Source organism: Pararge aegeria, chromosome 8 (genome assembly GCF_905163445.1).
Source record: "Pararge aegeria chromosome 8, ilParAegt1.1, whole genome shotgun sequence".
NCBI classification, from domain to species: Eukaryota; Metazoa; Arthropoda; class Insecta; order Lepidoptera; family Nymphalidae; genus Pararge; species Pararge aegeria.
The window spans coordinates 18,885,068-18,904,965 of NC_053187.1; the positions used below are offsets into that span (position 1 = coordinate 18,885,068).

General features: G+C 36.3%; 2 protein-coding genes across 2 annotated transcripts in view; one reads left to right on the forward strand and one right to left on the reverse strand.

Moving 5' to 3' along the window:
• Positions 1-16,925, forward strand: part of LOC120626047 — a 30,783-nt gene extending 13,858 nt beyond the window's left edge. Inside the window, 8 exon segments of the mRNA XM_039893327.1 lie at positions 628-1,714; positions 2,612-2,731; positions 5,301-5,430; positions 5,968-7,253; positions 10,179-10,330; positions 14,115-14,263; positions 14,367-15,673; positions 16,742-16,925. Coding sequence (XP_039749261.1) covers positions 628-1,714; positions 2,612-2,731; positions 5,301-5,430; positions 5,968-7,253; positions 10,179-10,330; positions 14,115-14,263; positions 14,367-15,673; positions 16,742-16,925 — 4,415 coding nt within the window.
• A 947-nt stretch (positions 16,926-17,872) lies between these two features.
• On the reverse strand, positions 17,873-19,359 carry LOC120625726 (retinol dehydrogenase 11-like). The gene has a single exon (XM_039892895.1). The coding sequence runs from the start codon at positions 19,328-19,330 to the stop codon at positions 18,356-18,358; it is 975 nt and encodes a 324-aa protein (XP_039748829.1). The 5' UTR covers positions 19,331-19,359; the 3' UTR covers positions 17,873-18,355.
• Between the last annotated feature and the right edge of the window lie 539 nt (positions 19,360-19,898).

A 19,898-nucleotide genomic window follows, 5' to 3' on the forward strand; every position in this document is an offset into this window, starting at 1 on the left:
TACTGTTTCTTTTCCTGTATGTTAAGTGCGTATAAAGTAAAGTGTAAGTAAGTATAAAAGTTTTTTCTTCTTCTTCGGTTTCTACGCGATATTATAGCGGAACGCTAAATCTCTTAGCCCTTTCTGACACAAACGTCCTTGATCAGACGAAAAAACCTTGTAACTGGTCCAGCAGTGCATTTTTATTAGGCTATTGACGATGGTAATGGAGGATTAAACTCTTGAAAGAATCAGCAAATCATTTGCTGCTTCATTAAATTCCAGACTAAAAACAACCCTATTTAAATCCCTATTTAAACCTCTGACACTTAATCCAAATCTGTGTTTACTAATCCTAGAACCGGACCAAAGGATTGTCTATAAATAATTTGATGTTAAAAGTAGATTATCATTTCACTTATATGTTCTATAAGAACTTAATCCTTATCATTTTTCAGGCTCCAGTACCTCCTCAACCATGGCAAGGTATACGCGACGCATCTAACTTCGGTAACATCTGTTCCCAATTCAATGAAACGTACCAAGGCGACGAAGATTGCTTATTCCTAAACGTCTATACAAAGACATTGAGTAAAAACGCTAAAACCCCCGTCATGGTATTTATCCATGGTGGATCATTCTCCCAAGGTTCTGGAAACTTCTTCTTACCCGATTTCCTCTTACAACATAATGTTATTTTAGTCACTTTAAATTATAGGTTAGAAATGCTAGGTTTCTTGACTCTAGATACTCCAGAAGTGCCTGGTAATGCAGCTATGAGAGACCAAGTTATGGCGTTGAAATGGGTTCAGAATAATATAGTCCAATTTGGTGGAGACCCCAATTCTGTCACCATTTTTGGCGAAAGCTCTGGAGCGGCGGCTGTGGTATATCACATGTTTTCGCCCATGTCCATCGGGCTATTCCATAGAGTTATAGCTGAAAGTGGGAGTTACGATTTAGCTCGTCGTGAGGGCGAAAAAGAAAGGGCTTTCAGAGCTGGCAAAGTTCTAGGAAAAGAAACAAATAACGTGCAGGAATTACTTGACTTCTTTAAAAGTCTAGAAGCTAGTAAGCTCACTAATCTGACGATCGCAACTTTAACTGACGACGAAAAATTCCGGGGTCTTCCGGCAAAATTCGTTCCGTCTATAGAAAAGAAATATCCCGGTGTACAAGCATTTATGGATGAAGATCCAACAAAAATGTTGCTCGAAGGCAAAATTAATAGGGTACCACTTATGATCGGTTACAACTCAGGTGAAGGTTTAATTATGACACAATACCACGCTGCTTTGTTGGACGTTTATAATAAACAACCATCTTTTTATGTTCCCAAAGAAATTGTGGATAGAATTACAAAAGACCAGTTGACAGATTTCGGTAGTAGAATAAAGAAGTTCTACGTAGGCGATAGAGATATCACTAAAGAAGATTTAGGCATAATACGTGACATACAAACGGACATACATTTTTCGTACACAACACACAGATTTGCTGACTTGTACAGCAAAGTGTGTCAGCAAACTTACATGTACAGATTTGATTCGGTGACTGAACTGAACGTTATCAAAAATTCACTGAATTTGCCTAACGTGGGAGGTGTCAGTCACGCGGATGAACTGTTTTATTTGTTCTACAATTATTTGAATGAAAAGCCTTATAAAGGCCAGAAAAAATTAAGGGACATTGTATTCAAGGTGACAAAGCTTTGGGCAGACTTTGCAAAAACCAGGTAACTATAAATCATGTATTGACGATTTAGACCTTCAAATTCCTTAAAGGTTATTTTTCCTCATTGGTATTTGCAGCTTGATTTGCAGTTCAGGGGTTTTTCTCTGTGACTAAGAATAAAGGGGATTTATTAATTTACTGAATCATTCAATTGTCGTCCACTTACCGCTTATTCAAAGCAATAGTTTGTCATGCACCTACCTTATAGTACTTACGAGTATATAAATACTCTTCATCTAAACGCTGCACGATATTGTCAGTTTATTTACATAATTGGTTCACGTCCCCTCTGTAAAGGAGATGATCCCTGTTCCGGGAAGTTATTGAGCATAGATTCAATTAAAGCACAGTTTCAAGTTTTTTTTTTGTAAAGGTGCAATTTCAATAATGAAGGTAGGTACTCTTTCGTTTGGAACTCTTTCACGAAGGATCCTTTTGTGACAGTAAGTAGAAATTTTAAACAATCTGGAGGTTTAAAAGATAAACATCCAGATACATCTTAAAATTCCTTTATTTTGCTACAAGATAGCCTTTAATTCCAATCTCACTTATAGTAGCGTACTTAACTGTTGGAGGTTTTTAAATTAAACCGAAACTACTAATCGGTTTCTACGTGGCATCATACCAGAACGCTGAAATGCCGTCATGCTATTGCCATGGCTCAAGCAATTTTTTAAACAAAGACCAGAGAAAATTCGGAAATTACAAATTCACAAATACTCAAGTTTTTTATAACTCGTACTTGAGATTTTCTTCATTTTATATCATCTGCATGCCCTCTATGCACGCCACTGCACCCGAGGCCTCCTCTTATAAGACCATAGCGCACACCATTGCTACAGTGAGGTCTTCAGTTAGTTTAAAACATACATTTCAGAACATTGTTAATCCTTTTCAGCCTACCAACACCGACACATCTAGAACCAAAATGGCAACCATACACAGTTCAAGGGAAGGAATATTATATCATAGATCAGCAGTTTTCGCAGGGGAAATATGCTGATAAAGAAAGGATGGAGTTTTGGAACAAACTCTATGAGGAAGCTGGACTCCCACACATAGCTAACTAAGGCTTAAAGCATATACGCATATAAAAGTATATACATCTCTAGCTGTACGTTAACTGCGGTGATCTTTTAAAAGATCCCTTTGTGGAGTGATGACATTCTTGGCGTCTCTTTCCATCAATAAACATAAAGCATGCAAATTCTTGTAAATATATTAAGAAAATAAAAAGAAAAATCAAAAATATTGTGTTCTTCTTTATTTAAAGTATTTGGTTCCTTGCAAAACAGAATCTGGTATGACTCTCCTCTTAGTACACAAAGACACATATTTCCTCTGGTCTGGTCTGGTGGGAGGCTTTGGCCGTGGCTAGTAACAACTTTACCATCATGTGCCGCTAAGCGATTTAGTGTTCCGGTGCGATGGCGCATAGAGACCGATTAGGGGATGATCACCATACTCCCTAACAGGTAAGGCCACTAACATCATCACTTACCACCAGGCAGTTGTGCTCATACAGTGTATATACCGGGAATGCACTAAGCGGGCAGATAATATAAAATGAAAAAAAACCCCGGTACGAGTCATAAAAAACTTAAGGATAGTCATTGTAAGAGTTATAAAAAGCCTACCCTAAAGTTATTATAACTAGTACTGGTACACTTCAAGTTTTTTTGCATAGCTATTGTAACACTTTGGTCCCCTTACCTTGGCCTGTCTTGAGACTTTGGTCGTGTTGTACCTAGTTTACGTTACCTTGCTCGTTACCCACATACACAGTTTCCCCAACTGATTTTGGCTCCGATGGTCCATCACCGGACAGATTTTCCAACTACACGTATATGTTATAGTACACAAGTGTCTTCTCCCTCACTCCCATTGTCCGCTGGGATGGCAGACCTGACATAACCGAACAGAGATCAGGCGCAGGACGTGCTCCGTGCTTAACATGCTCTTCAAGACATGGGGTACACCGCAATCAGGGCGCAAGCAATAAACCTCGTACTATTCATTGGCAAAACCGGGGATCGTACTCAGGATTTCGTGATCTGCAGTCGAGTATGCTCAGCACTAGACAGACGAAGTAGTTTATCCACATATAATATTGGTAAAATTTACCCATATTGTCAACTGGCAATATGTTTTCATAATGTCAGGTAAGCGATGTTCAGTTCTGAAACCTTTTTCATTCATTTCAAAACAAATGAGAAATACCTATAACATTTTGGCATGTGTTTTGCAGATAGAGGAATATAAAGTATGTTCCATCTTATATTGGGTTGGTACATAAAAATATAATCGTTAATAAAAAACAACAGGTGCCACATAATATGTACCTACACTCTACGTATAAGTTCACATATCTACATAAGGAAAATTGCGTCGAATGACTTCCTTTCGTTTCTGAGTCGTCGGTTATTGTGTAGTTAGGACGTCTATTTAATCGGACATCCACAGGTGATTGGTTTCAATTGTAATACGCAATAATATAAACCACAGTAGGTATGTGGAAAATGAAGTTCAAAATTGGCCTTTTATTTATAGCATATTTGGAAATATGTGTGATATATTGTACAAGAGAGGAGCAAAAACAAGTAAGTGAAAATAAATAAATAACGGCTTTTTCAGTTAGCTAAACTAAATTTCAATTTGACCTGAATTTCCCTGATGATAAAAGTAAAATTTATTCCTCGCTCTTGAAATTTTTTTAAGCAGCTGTTTTGAACGCTTTTTTATTTTTATTTGAATATTAAGTAGCATTTACTGACGACTTCGTTCGCACTGAAATAAAGTTTTTACCGCTTTCCCAATATTGTAGGCTTGTAGACTAAAATAGTAAGAACCTTTTTGTGACAGTGAAAGTACTATCGTAAGCGATCCAGCTTTACCGAAGAAAAAAAACATACAGTAAAAACCCAAATATCAAAATCATGCTACGTGTAGTTCTAAATACTCTACTGCTTAGAACTAAGGGTTTCGAAATGACAGACTTCGAGATCAAGGAGGGTTCTTGTTATTTTAACCGTTTTTCTTTTATGTGAAAAAATGTATATTGGAGATACCCTATAGTTCTTTGATGGACATCCACCTATTAGAACTTTTGATGTTTATCAGCTTTATCAGTTGGTGCAGCCAGTCATGATTGATTTAAATTGCATTCCGCTTGATCTAGCTAGAGGTTAAGGACTTGACATTCAATTACAGATCCCAAGGTTTGGTGCATAGATCGGACCAAACAATTTGAAGTCTGAAATCTGTACAGAAATTATCTGTTAGGAAATTGACGATATGCACATCCGTACTGAAAAAGGCAAATCTAGCGAGTATTTGTTTCTTCGCATATTTCCTTGAACCCAATCGATTAGGTTTGATTCAAAGATCGAAGCCAATAATCTAGGGTCTGAAACCTGTCAATAAATTGTCTGTTATAAAATTGGCTATGTGCACATCTGAATCCATACTTCCAAAGCAAAACTCGCAGTCTCCTATTTGTACCTCCGCATATTCTGACGAAACTTCGCTGACTAGTGGCAATGGCAAATCTTTTAGTACATATTCAAGGGTCAAGGGTCATTTCAGAGTCCTCCGGTGGTGACAGTACAGGAAGGCAAACTGCGTGGCACCACATACAACCTTGTTGATGGCTCCACTTGCTTCGCTTTTAGAGGAATTCCGTTCGCTCAACCACCCGTTGGAGATCTACGATTTAAGGTAAGAATATAGCATAACAAATTTTATTTCATTTAAGGCTTTGGAAAGATAAATAGGTGTTTGGAGAGATAATCTCGATCCTACGTTCTTTGAAACTTTGTTTTTTTTTGTGGTAGGTACAACAAAACGTGTTATTCATGTTAACTCTAACTAAAAGATTAGGTATCTGGGAAACCATAATTTTGGGATAAATAATGAACGAATATAAATTTCTTATGTTTCATTGTTAGACTTTGGTACCATAATATTATCGTTAAATGTTAATTTCACTAAGTATTTATGAGTTATATACTATAATTTTCAATGAAACTACTTGTTAAGTAGGTATATCGAGTATCGACAAGAGATATAAATATATCTCTTTATTTAATTCACTTGCAATATCATGGAATTTAATGAATTGTTAATTATAAACATTCCCTGATAAATTTATCGTCGTCGTTTTATGTTCGTAAACAATAATATAATATTATTACATCATTACTTAGGTCAAGGTGGGACATTCTGTTAGCCTCTAACCATTTTTCTTAATTACAGGCTCCTTTACCACCTCTATCATGGCAAGGTATACGCGATGCAACCAACTTTGGTGATATATGCACACAATACAATAGAACATATCAAGGATCTGAAGATTGCTTATTCTTAAATATATATACAAAATCCCTGCAACCGAATGCAAGAAACGCTGTGATGGTTTATATTTATGGAGGTTCATATTATGAGGGATCAGGAGATTTCTTTTTATCTGACTTTTTGATGCTACATGATAATGTTATGTTAGTCACATTCAATTACAGACTCGATATTCCAGGCTTCCTTTCTTTGGATATACCTGAGGCGCCAGGAAATGCTGGAATGAAAGACCAAGTGGCCGCTCTGCGTTGGATTCAAAATAATATAGCTCAATTCGGAGGTGATCCTAATAGTGTGACACTTTTCGGCGAAAGTTCTGGAGCGTCATCTGTGACCTATCACATGTTGTCCCCAATGTCGACAGGTCTTTTCCACAAAGTAATAGCACAAAGTGGAGTATGCATCCACGACTGGGCGATAGCTTATGGTGCAAAAGCAAGAGCTTTTCGAGCAGGAAAGGTTTTAGGCACCAAAACACACGATGTACGAGAATTACTGAAATATTTAAAAGGTTTAGATGCGAAAGCTCTTACTAATCTAACATTTGCGACATTGACATCCGATGAACAGTACAGAGGTTTACCGGAACAATTCATTCCAAACGTTGAAAAGAAATTCCCAGGTGTTGAGGCGTTTATTACTGAAAATCCAGTAAATATGCTAGTTGAGGGTAAAGTTAACAGAGTTCCTCTGATGCTTGGATATAACTCCGGTGAAGGGTTAATAGTTTTAAAAGATCATCTTACTAAATTGGACGTTTATAATAAAGAACCCTCGTATTATGTGCCGAGAGAAATAAAGGGAAGGGTTTCCAAGGATCAGTTAAAAGAATTCGGCGATAGAATTAAGGAATTCTACTTCGGACGCAGGAACATAACTAAAGACGATTTGAATACAATAGTTGACATGCAAACCGATATGCACTTTTCTTACAATACTCATAGGTTTGCCCATTTATACGCAAAATTACGCGAACCGGTCTATTTGTATTCGTTTAATTTGGTGACAGATTTGAATATTATTAAAATTGCATTAGATCTCACCAATTTGAAGGGCGTGAGCCACGCTGATGAACTTTGGTACTTGTTTTATAACTACTTAAATGATGAACTCTACGCGGAACAGGAAAGATTGAGAGACATCGTGTTCAGAGTAACGAAGCTATGGGTAAACTTCGCCAAAACTGGGTAAGCATTCTTTTCTCAAAGAATAAATAAAATCTTTATTTAGCCAGTTCACTTAACAATGAACATTAAGCTAAAATTGCTATATTGCGCGTAAAATAGCCCAATCTGTAATTTCTTTGTATTATTTGCAATTTTAATTTGATCTAAGTTAGTATTGATTTGCTTATCTTCACAGTATTTTTTTTGTTTTATTTTTTTTTGATATTTTTTTACACCACACTGCACAAGATCTTCGCAAAATGCGCTCACTACGCAGGAGATGTTGACCCTACAATGCAAATTTTATAAATAAATTTTACACAATTGCTGAGTGGGCTTAGTAATTATAAAACGCGCAATATTGCTAATTAGGTTTTAAAGTTCATTGTATATCATGGAATTCCACAAGGTAACACCTGCGAATATCCAACAGTTTACTTTATATTCTACTAGCTATGTCTATCCTTCTTCTGCCTGGATTCAAGCTGATCTAAGCAAAATTGCGATAAGTTCCGTTTAGTTGTGTCGAAGGCTACTTTTTTTGATCTCGCAAAAATGTCTCCCTTGGGTAATAAAAAGTATACTATGGCCATCTACAAGATTTAAGCTATCTCTGTGCTTAAATTTAATCAGATCGTTGCAGAGGTTTATCGGAAACATAGGTAAGAAACAAACATTCAGACACTTCAGAATTTGTAATATTACATGAAAACGTCCAGACGGTCAATAAATAAAGCGTTGATATTATTCGTGATACCGTAAACAATTATTCACGTGCACCCAGACGCGATAACAAAGTTATTTTGTAATCTCTTCCACATACGCTGTGTGTTAGAACAATAACTCTATCAAAACAAAACATGAAAGTATGTGTTTAAATACCTAGATAGATAAAGAGTAAAAACTCGGTCATTTGTTGTTTCCTTTTAAATTGTTCCAAATACCTTCAGATATTTACTTTTGCTAAATTTACGAGTATTACTGGTTTTGGATATTTTCTTGCTGCCTCTGAAAGCGTGGCCGAAGCTCCAAGCTTTAGACTATTAGTAGGCTATAACTTCTAAGTTCACACCATTACTAACCATTTACTAGGATAGTTGTGACAATCTTTCGTACCTATCGAAAATACCTAATAACTATCCGAGTATATGGTCACTTCGATTCCTCACTTGCTAATTACCCCCAATGTCTTCCCTCTTATTTATGCTTTAAAATTCAAAATTCATTTATTTCAAGTAGGCCTAATATAAGCACTTTTGAAACGTCAAGTCTGTCTGTGTGTAGTGTCTCTACCACCGGTTCGGAAGGCAAATTCTACCGAGAAGAAACCGACAAGAAACTCAGCAGTTGCTCTTTTCCAATATCAACAATTTACATTTTACATTTTAAAATTCATTTTTCTATCTTGTGAGAGATGAAAGCGGAGCTGGATGCTTCCAAGCAACCTTGTCATAAAGACGGAATATGTTTTTTTAAAGTAATTATTGACAGATTAAGCAGATCGTCAACCTGATGGTTAATGGAATACCATCGCCTATAAACAGAGCAATACTTCAAAGGGCATGATGCCCCCCTGTGTCCATAAATTTGAGGCGTAGGTGTTAAGCCTCATGAGCCTTTACCTTATCACACCGGCAACCAGGCCACAATGCTGCTTAGCGAAAATAAGCATGGCGATAGTACTTCCTCGGATAACTCTGCCACAAAAAGTTTGTACAAATTTTTGTACAAACAACGCAGTGTGAACTTAAGGGAACTCTTTTCTCTTCCGATTCGATTTTCCTTATTTACGTTTTCCTTATCACCGTGTGGCCGGGTTTTTTTATGATTCAACCATTTACCTGTTCTATTTGTCTTTATGTTATTTACAACAGGTGGTTTCGATTGATAATGTTGTTTTGATGACCTCGAAAATTGACAAAAAATATTTGTTTAATTGCTTTGTATGTGTTTCGAGTTTCACGATTATTGTTATTTTCGAATTGATTCGCGACATTCAATTCAGGAGTAGTTAGCATGTTTAAGTACGGATCACAAAGTCTAGGTTCTATGCCCGGGTCGGGCAAATAAGGGATTGCTAGAAGCTAGTGAGATTTTGTGTCAAAAAATATTTCTACAAAGCCATTTTGCTGTTGTAGCGTTCTTGTACGATGTCTCATAAAACGCCGGTCTCGAGTTATTTTTGACAAATATATCATGCGGGAAAATTTATAATATTAACAAATCTAAAAAAAAAATCGGTGTGATGTTTTTATGTTATTTTGGCGGACGATTGGCGCAGTGGGCAGCGATCCTGCTTTTTGAGTCCAAGGTCGTGGGTTCGATTTCCACAACCGGAATATGTTTGTGCGATGAACGTGAATGTTTTTGAGTATCTTTGTGTTTATCTGTATTTTATAAGTATTTATTTATATTATTCCTTTTACGCCATTGGTTGCCTGGAAGAAATCGCTATGTAGCGATAAGGCCACCAAATTGTACTCTCTTGATATGTATTTATATCTTTGTAACTACTTTTTTTTTGGTGTACAATAAAAGTGTATTCATTCATTCATTCATTCATTATCCCTAAAAATATTCATCAGTTATCTTAGTACCCATATTACAAGCTACGCTTTTGTGCTCGATGGCGATGTGTGTATTGTCTGTATTTATTATATATTGATGTTGAAACGGTGGATAACTCGGTACAAAGATCACTTATTTTGCTGCCATTTAATTACCGATTTGTGTGATCTTTTAGTCGATAGGGGTTGCTCTTACTTTTTACAATACATCCTACTTTTAATGGCACTGCGATACTTATAGGTACATACTTTTACGAAGGTTTTGTTTGTGCAAGCTTTAGATAAGTACATGCAGTTAATTTAGGGTAATTTGATTAGTATTTCCTTCATCTTGTAAGTCATATTTTTATCGGTCAATTAATATTTTATATTTTTTCAGTTGTCCAACGCCTGACAGTAGTTTAGGAGCAATTTGGCATCCATACACACTAAAAGGAAAAGAGTATTTCAAAATAGACGAGCCGTTCGCTCCGGGAAATAAGTTGAACGAAAGGAGAATCAAGTTTTGGGATAAACTATATGAAGATGCTCGCCTTCCACATATGTCAAACAAATAATATGAAACGCCAAATATAACTAAAAAAAATTACACACAAACACACACGCACAAGCACACATACAAACACGCGCACACCCACAAACAAATCAAATGTATCTAAGCACCCGCCTCAAAAATGTATATCATTCTTTTATTATTTTTTCATTTATTTGTTTATCCTTTCCTTTATATAATTTTGCCCGTTAATTTGTTAAAAGTTTTTTACTAAGACCATAGATATAGGATGTAATAAGACACTGCATCGGTAACACAGTTTAAACTACCGCAGGAGACAGGGCTTCACACTAATGAATTGTATACGTTTTTTTGATAAAATAAAGATATTATTATTATTACCTTTATTTTACTATTAATATGAATATAATAAGGATGCGGCCATAAACCCCTTTGTACATTCAATTTGTATAACATATTTTATGGAACCTGAAATAAATATAATAATCAATATAATTAGATGTATAGGATGGATGTGCCAGTTTTAAACCAATTATATTAAAAAGTTTCGATATCCTACTGTTTTATTGTTTTTATTATTCTTTACCTAATTTAAAGTTATTCAAGTCATAGCACAGCCCTGAAGCGCCAGCCCTACGTTTCTGCTGGTGTAATGCGCTGCGTAGGCGTAAGCGGCTCGCCCGTGAACGCGGTAAACGACTGTCCCCACGATTACTTTCCCAACTTCGGAATAATCCACTCGTATTATTAAATTTATATATTTATAAATTTATATATATATATATTTATATTTATTCTTTGTGTCCTCCACCTGTGATCTTCCGTAACTAACGCGTAAACGAAAACGAAATAATACTTCAGAGGCTGTAGAGGTAAATTATTTACTGTCTCTGAGACTTATCTGTGAAACCAAAACACTAATAGCTTTTAAGAAAACCGTTGCCATAGTTTTTACTGAAAGAAATTAGATACTCTCCTGTCACTACGCGTCGCGTAGCGTATGTATAGTACATATGCTCGTGTCGCTCTTTTATCTTCAATAGGGTTGTCGTAAGTAAACATTTTGAATTTATTTGCATGAAAATAAAAATATGCTTCTTTTGATTTAACATATTTACAGGGTGATTCCTAATGAAATATACTTATGCACCCTTCAACAGTATTTCGTAATTCCGTTACACTTTGTGTACGAATAGATAAATACATATACTACTACGACATTACACGAATCGCCATCTAGCCCCAAAGTAAGCGTAGCTTGTGTTATGGGTACTAAGATGACTGATGATAATAAACAAATAAACACCCAGACAATCGAACCCATGGCCTTGGACTCAGAAAACAGGGTGCTGCCCACTGCGCCAGTCGGCCATCGAAATAGAAAAACGTTCAATCCATGTTGTTTTATCTATTAGGTCCCAAAGAATTCCAGAAACGAGGCTTGTACCAGAGGTCGACCTATTTTTTTAGGGGTGATTCCATAGGCCAAACTTAATAACGCACAAAAGCTGGTGCAGTATGGCTAGTAGCACTGTCAAGCTATTATTTTAATATTGTTAAGGCTCGCGTTTCAGTATTATAGGGATACTTATGGCATATAAACCTGTCATTTATTTTAAACTAGCTGTTGCCCGCGACTTCGTCTGCGTTTGATTGTGTTTTTGATGTGGCGTCCAATTTAGTTCTAGTTCTAAAAAAATATAAAGTATTCAGTGTCGCTAAGCCTTAAATGAGGGGTTGGCTGCCGTCCGCTGAGTAGTTCTGTCCTCTATCTCCAACTACATTTAGATCTACAAGTTTGGGCAAAATTAAACACATATTATAACCTCTATAGTACAAAAATAATTATTTAAATCGGTTATAATTTGTCGGAGTTATGGTGTAAAATCGTCATTTCCTCTTCCAAAGGAACCGAGCTTAATGTCGGGATAAAAAGTATCCTATGTACTTCTTATACTTCCAAGAATATGTGTACAAAGTTTCATGAAGATCGGTTAGGTAGTTTTTGCGTGAAAGCGTAACAAACACACTTACATTGACATTTAAAATATTAGTAGGGATAATAAGTTATTTCTGCTTTAGGAGTAGCCACTTGTCTCTCTAATCTGGAGCGGTACAGCCTCGTGCATCAGAGTGCATTTTAGGTATCGGTTCAAATTTTTTCGAACATGTTTGAATAGCTCTTCAAGCCCATCACTTCGTATTTGAGTGGCGTAGTGGGTCTCATCTCTAAAACCTTCCATATCAGAGAGCCTCTATACCCAGCTGTTGCCCATTCATTAATAGGCTTATAACAATTATGTAAATTTTTATAAATTTATTTAAATAAAACGGCAATTATTTGAATATCGGAAAGAAACTATTTAAGTATAACTTTTATTGTTATGTTAATAATTTGGATCTATATAAAGTATATACTCGGTTAGTATTCACCTCAGCCAACGATTGTTTTCAGTACAATGTTGAATTTAATGTATAAAAGTAGCTTGTTATTTGTGACAGTGTTGCAAATATCTCAGATATTATGTGAAGAGTTTCTAGTAAGTCCCACCATTATTAACTAAATATTTTAAATTATTACCCTATGAAATCTGAGTTCACAATAAGACAAAGAACGTTCACTCACGGGTTCATAATATCATCTGGTTTTACTTAATACACCTTCTCGTTCTTGTAAGTAGAACAGTTTAACAAATTCTAATAAAATTGACCACCTCCTGACGCATCGGTGAGCGTTGTGAATTTGTGGTCCCGGGTTAGACCCTCGGCAGGGGCTAATTGGGAATTTATTATTTCTGAATCTTCTCTGGTCAGGTCTGGTGGGAGGCTTTGGCCGTGGCTAGTTACCACCCTACCGACACAGACGTGCCGCTAAGCGATTTACTGTTCAGGTGCGATGTTGTGGTTAAACCGATTGGGGGTATGACTATCATACTCCCTAATAGGTTAGCCCGCTATCATCTTAGACTGCAACACCACTTAGCACATGGTAAGATTACAGTCAAGGCTAACCTGTAGTGGAATAAAAAAAAATCACAAAAAGGGAAGACCAAATCTCTAGAAAAATCGAATTCTCTTCTTACATTTTTAAACCTCTGCGTAGAATCTCTGATAGCACGTGAGATTTTTGTACAAAACAGATTTTTTGTGATAAAGCTCATCCGTCTCGTTATTTCTACCGCAAAGCAGAATTGCTGTGTTCCAGTATGAAGGGGTTGTTTGCTGGTTTAGATACCGGAACATGAGGGTTAGCACGTCTCAGGTTGATGGACACAGGCGACTTTGGACGTGTTCATTGCATGTTCTGTGAAGTATTACTCTGTTTATACGCAATGGTTTAACACTTACCATCAGGTGGGCCATCTGCTTGGTCCGTCAATTATAACTATATAAAGAGATCCAAAAATTTTACCATGACTGTCTCTAGACAGCTACAGGCAACCGATTTAACCCTTCAATTCGGATTGATAACTTAAAAAGTTTAAATTAATAAAACCTTCCGGCGGTTAGCTCAATTGCTAGGACTGTAGCTTCACTTTGTGATAAAGTTCGAATCCCAACACTTTAACTTTTCTAAGTTATGTGCGTTTTAAGACCTTAAATATCACCTGATTCAACGGTGAAAGAAAACATCGTGAACAAAACCTGCATGCCTGAGAGTTCTCCATAATATTCCCAAAGGCGTATGGAGTCCACCCATCCATATCCTGAACCTTCTCATTGTGGGTCTTGCCCTTTAGTGGGCCGGTAATGGGTTGATATGATGATGATAAAAACCTTCCAATTTAAAGACAGTTTTAGATGAAAAATAATTTCAGAGTAACCCAATAGTGAGAGTAAATGAAGGTCAACTGCGAGGCACTACCTACGACCTCGTGGATGGATCCACATGCTACGCTTTTAGAGGAGTACCGTTTGCACAGCCACCTGTTGGAGACCTTCGGTTTAAGGTAAGAAAACTTTTCTATTATAAAATTCTGGAAGACTTTGCTTTCTTTATTTCTAGTCTTATGTAATAAGAATAATATTTGTCTGACACGGTTTAATTCACAGGCACCACTTCCACCTTTACCCTGGGAAGGCGTGAGAGATGCAATCAATTTCGGACCAATTTGCACTCAATTTAACGTAACCCAACAAGGTGAAGAAGACTGCTTGTTCGTAAGCATTTATACTAAGTCACTGCAACCAGATTCGAAATCTCCTGTTATAGTGAACATTCACGGTGGATCATATAACGAAGGATCGGGCGATTTCTTTTCACCCGACCTTCTTATGTTACATGAAGATGTACATGGTACGAATATTGTTTTCGTTACGTTGAACTATAGGCTTGAGCTACTGGGATATCTCTCATTAGATACACCTGAGGTACCAGGAAATGCGGGCATGAAAGACCAAGTAGCTGCGTTGCGCTGGATTAAAAATAATATAGCTCAATTCGGAGGCGATCCAAATTGTGTGACACTTCTTGGAGAGAGTTCCGGAGCGTCGTCAGTCACATATCACATGTTCTCTCCGATGTCAACAGGCCTTTTCCATAGAGTGATAGCAGAGAGTGGTGTTTGCACTAACGATTGGGCGATAGCTAGGAATATGAAAGCAAGAGCTTTTAGAGCTGGAAAGATCTTAGGTACTGATACTGATGACGTTAACGTATTACTTGATTATTTAAGAGGTTTAGAGGCAGGCTCACTCACTAATCTTACTACGGCCACGTCAACAGTAGATGAACAGCTAAGAGGTTTCCCAGAGCAATTTATCCCTGTGGTTGAGAAAAAACACTCACATGTTGAAGCATTTATAACTGAAAATCCATTAAAAATGCTTGCTGAAGGCAAAGTAATCAATAAAGTGCCCTTAATGCTTGGATATAATTCTGCAGAAGGACTATATAACGTGCAGGATCACGTTGCAAAATTGGATATTTATAATAACAAACCATCTTATTATGTACCTAGAGAAGTTTCTGAAAAGGTTTCTAAAAAAACATTAAAACAGTTCGGTGCTAGAATAAAGAAATTCTACTTTGGGGATAAAAACATGACTAAAGACGACATGAATACGATAGCCGAATTGCTTACTGATACAGAATTTTCATACAACATTCATAGATTCACGCATTTGTACACAAATTTATCTTTACCGGCGTATTTGTACAGGTTTGACTTAGTGACGGATTTGAATATCGTCAAAATTGTGTTACTAGGGCTTGCCGATTTGAATGGTGTGAGCCACGGTGACGATCTTTGGTACTTATTTTACAATTGGTTGAATGAACAGCAATATAAGCAACAAGCTAATTTGAGGGATATCGTCTTCAGAGTTACGAAGTTGTGGGTGAATTTTGCCAGAACTGGGTGAGTTTATCTTTGCTGACCGTTCCAAATACCTACTGGAGCATTTGTGTCCCGGCCTCTAGGGTAGGGTAGGTAGGATTTACATAGATTTTCTCATAATTAGTGAAAACGCAAAGTAGTCGATTGCACTGGTTAAGCAATGTTTACCCAACGTTGGTAGCTTCAACGTTGACCCAATGTGGAGAAACAAATGGTGCATTTAAATTTTCCGTTGCTCTAAAGCATGATGAAAAAAACTAAGATGGATTTTGTTAAGTTGAAGTAAATCACTAAATTTCAACTTTAAAATAACTCTATCTTGATATAGCGATAATAAGTATAGTCTGGCCGTCTCTCAGTCAGTATAGTTCTTAAAGTATAGATCAGCTATATAAATATGATTACACAGTTGTTGCTATTTGGTTATTGGCATGTCTTTTGAAATCGGACGGCAATGAGGCGAAACCAATAAAATATAATTACTGATATGACCCAAACCATATGGCGTCATATTAAACACAGCACTATCATGGGCACAGCTAAATGGTTACGGAAGAACGGAATGCTAAAGTTTAGTGTAACTTATCCAAGTTTATTGATTTATTTATATAGTACCAAAAAAATTAACATAATAAGGGCAGGACGTGCACAAGGACTTTTCCCTATAGAGATTTTTCAATTTTGGATATTATGCCAAAGATTTATCAGATATCACGCCTAGTTCACAGCACTTATCTCAGTGGACCAACAAGGTTAAGGTTAAGGTGTATTCCCAGTAGTAGAGCTTTGAAAAGGCTCCGGGGAAGAACTACCGCCATTTTTATTTCTAAATAGCATTGCTGTGTTCTGGTCTGAAGGGAGTTTCAGCGTTCCTGGTGTCGCATGGAATCGATGAGGAGTATAGGTTTAATATAACTGCCATACCCGAAAAAAGTTAGCTCGTTACCATCTTAGACTACATAATCGTTTACCAGCAGGTAAGATTACGGTCCAGGGCTAACTTGTAGCTGAATAAAAATAAAATAAAATAAAAACAAAATAATTGTTTTAACAGTTAAGAAACCTCATATGATAGTGATTTGTTTTCAGGAATCCAACACCCGACGACACTTTGGGAGCTATTTGGAAACCATACTCAACGCATGGGAAGGAGTTCTTCAAAATTGATGAAACTTTTGCTTTAGGCCATAAGGCTGATGAACGAAGGATGCAGTTTTGGGACAAACTATATTCAAATGCTGGCCAACCTCATATTGTGACCAGCACAAATTAGATTCTAATGTATTCCTAGATTTCTAAAATGAATATTTTGTTATTATTAAAACTTATTCCACACTTATACTGATTCTTTAAAAATGTTTCTTCAACTCTACGTTACGTACGGTTTTGGGCTGCTTGTATCCAGCGACTCCGTGGGGAATACTACCACACCACCAGAATTCTCAAAAAAATATACCCAGAACCCTGTAACCTAACCTAACCTAAACTAACAATAATGCGTTTTCCAGTTTGAGGTCACCATTCTAGCATTTTGGGATTCCAACGTCCATTAGTACCTACTTCTCGACAGCTACGTTGGTAATCCGAGTTCTTATACGGGTTCTTCCAATTTCTGTTCTCCCAGTAACCTAACGGATTACGCGATATAACGCGATTTACTTAAAATAGCATCTAACCCTCAGCATCTAAGCATCTAGCATCGAACCCTCCCATCAATACTTATATTTTCGAGATCAGCATCACAGTGCGAGACGGAAATTAACGTTGTTAGAATTATGTATTATTCTTTTTATTTTCAAATTTAATATTGATTTATCGTAGTCTTTACTTGCTTATATATTACTCTATTATTAAATTTTTTATCATATGGGTGTTTGGCTTAAAATAAAAGCATATAATATAATTATTATTTTATTTTATACATGCGAAAGTTTGTATGGATGTTTGTTAGTCAATCACACCCGAACTGCTGAACGGAGCTAGATGTAATTTAGCACAGAGGAAGATTATATCCCGGTTATATATACAGTTCCTGCGGGATCAATTTGTACTAGTTTTTTTTACAGAGCAAGAGATCGACATCTTTTGCAAATTGGAAGTTCAGGGGTGAGAGAATAACAAAAGCATTATACACATCAAAGTTTATTTTTTTATCAAAGTAAGTAATAAAAAAATATTGATAATACTGGTACGAAACAAAATTGATGTTTTAGTTAATTACAAATATATAAACGGTTGAAAACAATATAAAAAAAGACCATATTATATTCGAGTTATTTTGACTTTAAATATATACTGTTACGTATCATAATCATAACTAAATAAGTTTCACGAAATAAGTTTTGGATATTTTTGTTTACTTTAATGCTTAGAGTCTACTTAAAAACCTGAAGTCGGTATGGAAAAATTTAACTAAGAAAATCAGACTTACCTACCTTGAAAATACCTACTACTTAATTGACTTTGACGGTTAATCTCTTGTTGACGTAGTGTTAGATCTATGTTGGATTAACAAAAAATAAAAACAATATTTCGGAGCTGACTCGCACGTTTAGTTTCAGTTTTAAGTTTATCAATTCCATAACATCAATAAACTGTTTGTAAAATAGTTACACGTTTTTATTTAAGTTATTAAAAAAAAAGCGGATTGCAGAAGCTAAGCTTCATACTTAAACATTCAAACCCCTTCATATCATTTGATATTTATTTCAAGGCTCTGTTTAATTCATACTCTTCGAGTTGGACAAGCCTAACTGACTGATCCCACAATTTCTTTGACGCAAGGTCAAAATCACCCCTCATATTAGTATCAGTTAGTTTACAGTTTTCAAACTCTCTTCCACTAATATGGTCTGTTTTGTTATCTGTTGCCATATGAATGACCGTTTGAGCTCCTTGCCACGCTGTCCTCAAGAACGAATATATAAACAAATTGATAAAAGGGGCAATGTATCTATTTACACTGTAATAGATCCCAGTTGCAACCACACCTGGATCCGCACTATTTATTAACACATTAGAATCTTGAAGTCTCTTCGCCAATTCCCGTGAAAACATCACTAAACTCAACTTGCTGTTTGCGTAAACTCTTACTTTAGACCAAACTCCAATTTTGTTGTAATTATCTACTTCTAATGATGCATATTTACGCATAACCGATGTCATGCTGATTATCCTCGCAGGTTCCGATTGGGTGTCAGTTGACTTCAATAATGGCAATAGGAGGAGGGTTAACAGGAAGTGTCCGTAATAGTTGACTTGCATTATAAAATTGATTCCATCGTCGGTTAGAAAGTTTCCAGGGATGCCCACTCCAGCATTGTTTACGAGAATGTCTAGTCTTTTTTCTTGTTCCAGAATTTGTGTTGCAAAATTTCTTACGGATTTTAAAGATGCGAGATCTAATTTTTTGAAGTAAATTTCACGGTTACCAGTTATTTTGGTTATCCTTTCGAGAGCTGTGTTACCCTCTTTATCAAACGGACAAGCAATTATAACTTTGGCACCTCTTCGAGCAAAATCTTTTGCAATTTCAAATCCGATCCCAGCCGTCCCACCAGTTACAATAACAGTTTTTCCTTGAAGCTTTTTCGTTGACTTGCAAATTGCCACTCGCTTTTTCTGATACACGATCAAGACTATTACAATTATTATTCCACCAATAATAATATTATACATCTTTGTTTAGTAAACGACCGACGCAGTGAGCGAGCAGTATAGAAATCGAATCTTAAAATTATGTTAACTAGTTATAGGTCAAATGCCCAAGGTTAATTGTGATTTATAACTAAGCGCTTTATCACACAAACTGCATGTGTGCCGTTGACGCGTGCATTTTAAAATTGTTTGCAGTCGTAATTTGTACTGCTATTATGTATTATATCATAAGCCCAACTTTAACTGCACGATTTAGGCTTCATGTAACATTGACTCATATGCTGCCAATCGTGGACCACGTGTATTTTCTATGCTGTTTATAATCTACGAATATTTATATATAATAAAAAATAAACACACTAAAAACGAGACGGTAATAGCCCAGTGGTTAGGGAAGCAGTAATAGCCCAGTAGGTAGGACTTTGACTTCACTTTCAGATGGGCGAGTTAGAATCCCAGCACGCACCTCTAACTTTTCTAAGTTAAGTGCGTTTTAAGCTATCAAATTATCGCTTGCTTCAACGGTAAAGGAAAACATCGCGAGGAAAACATGTTCTCAAAGGTGTGTGGAGTCCACCAATACAGCCTT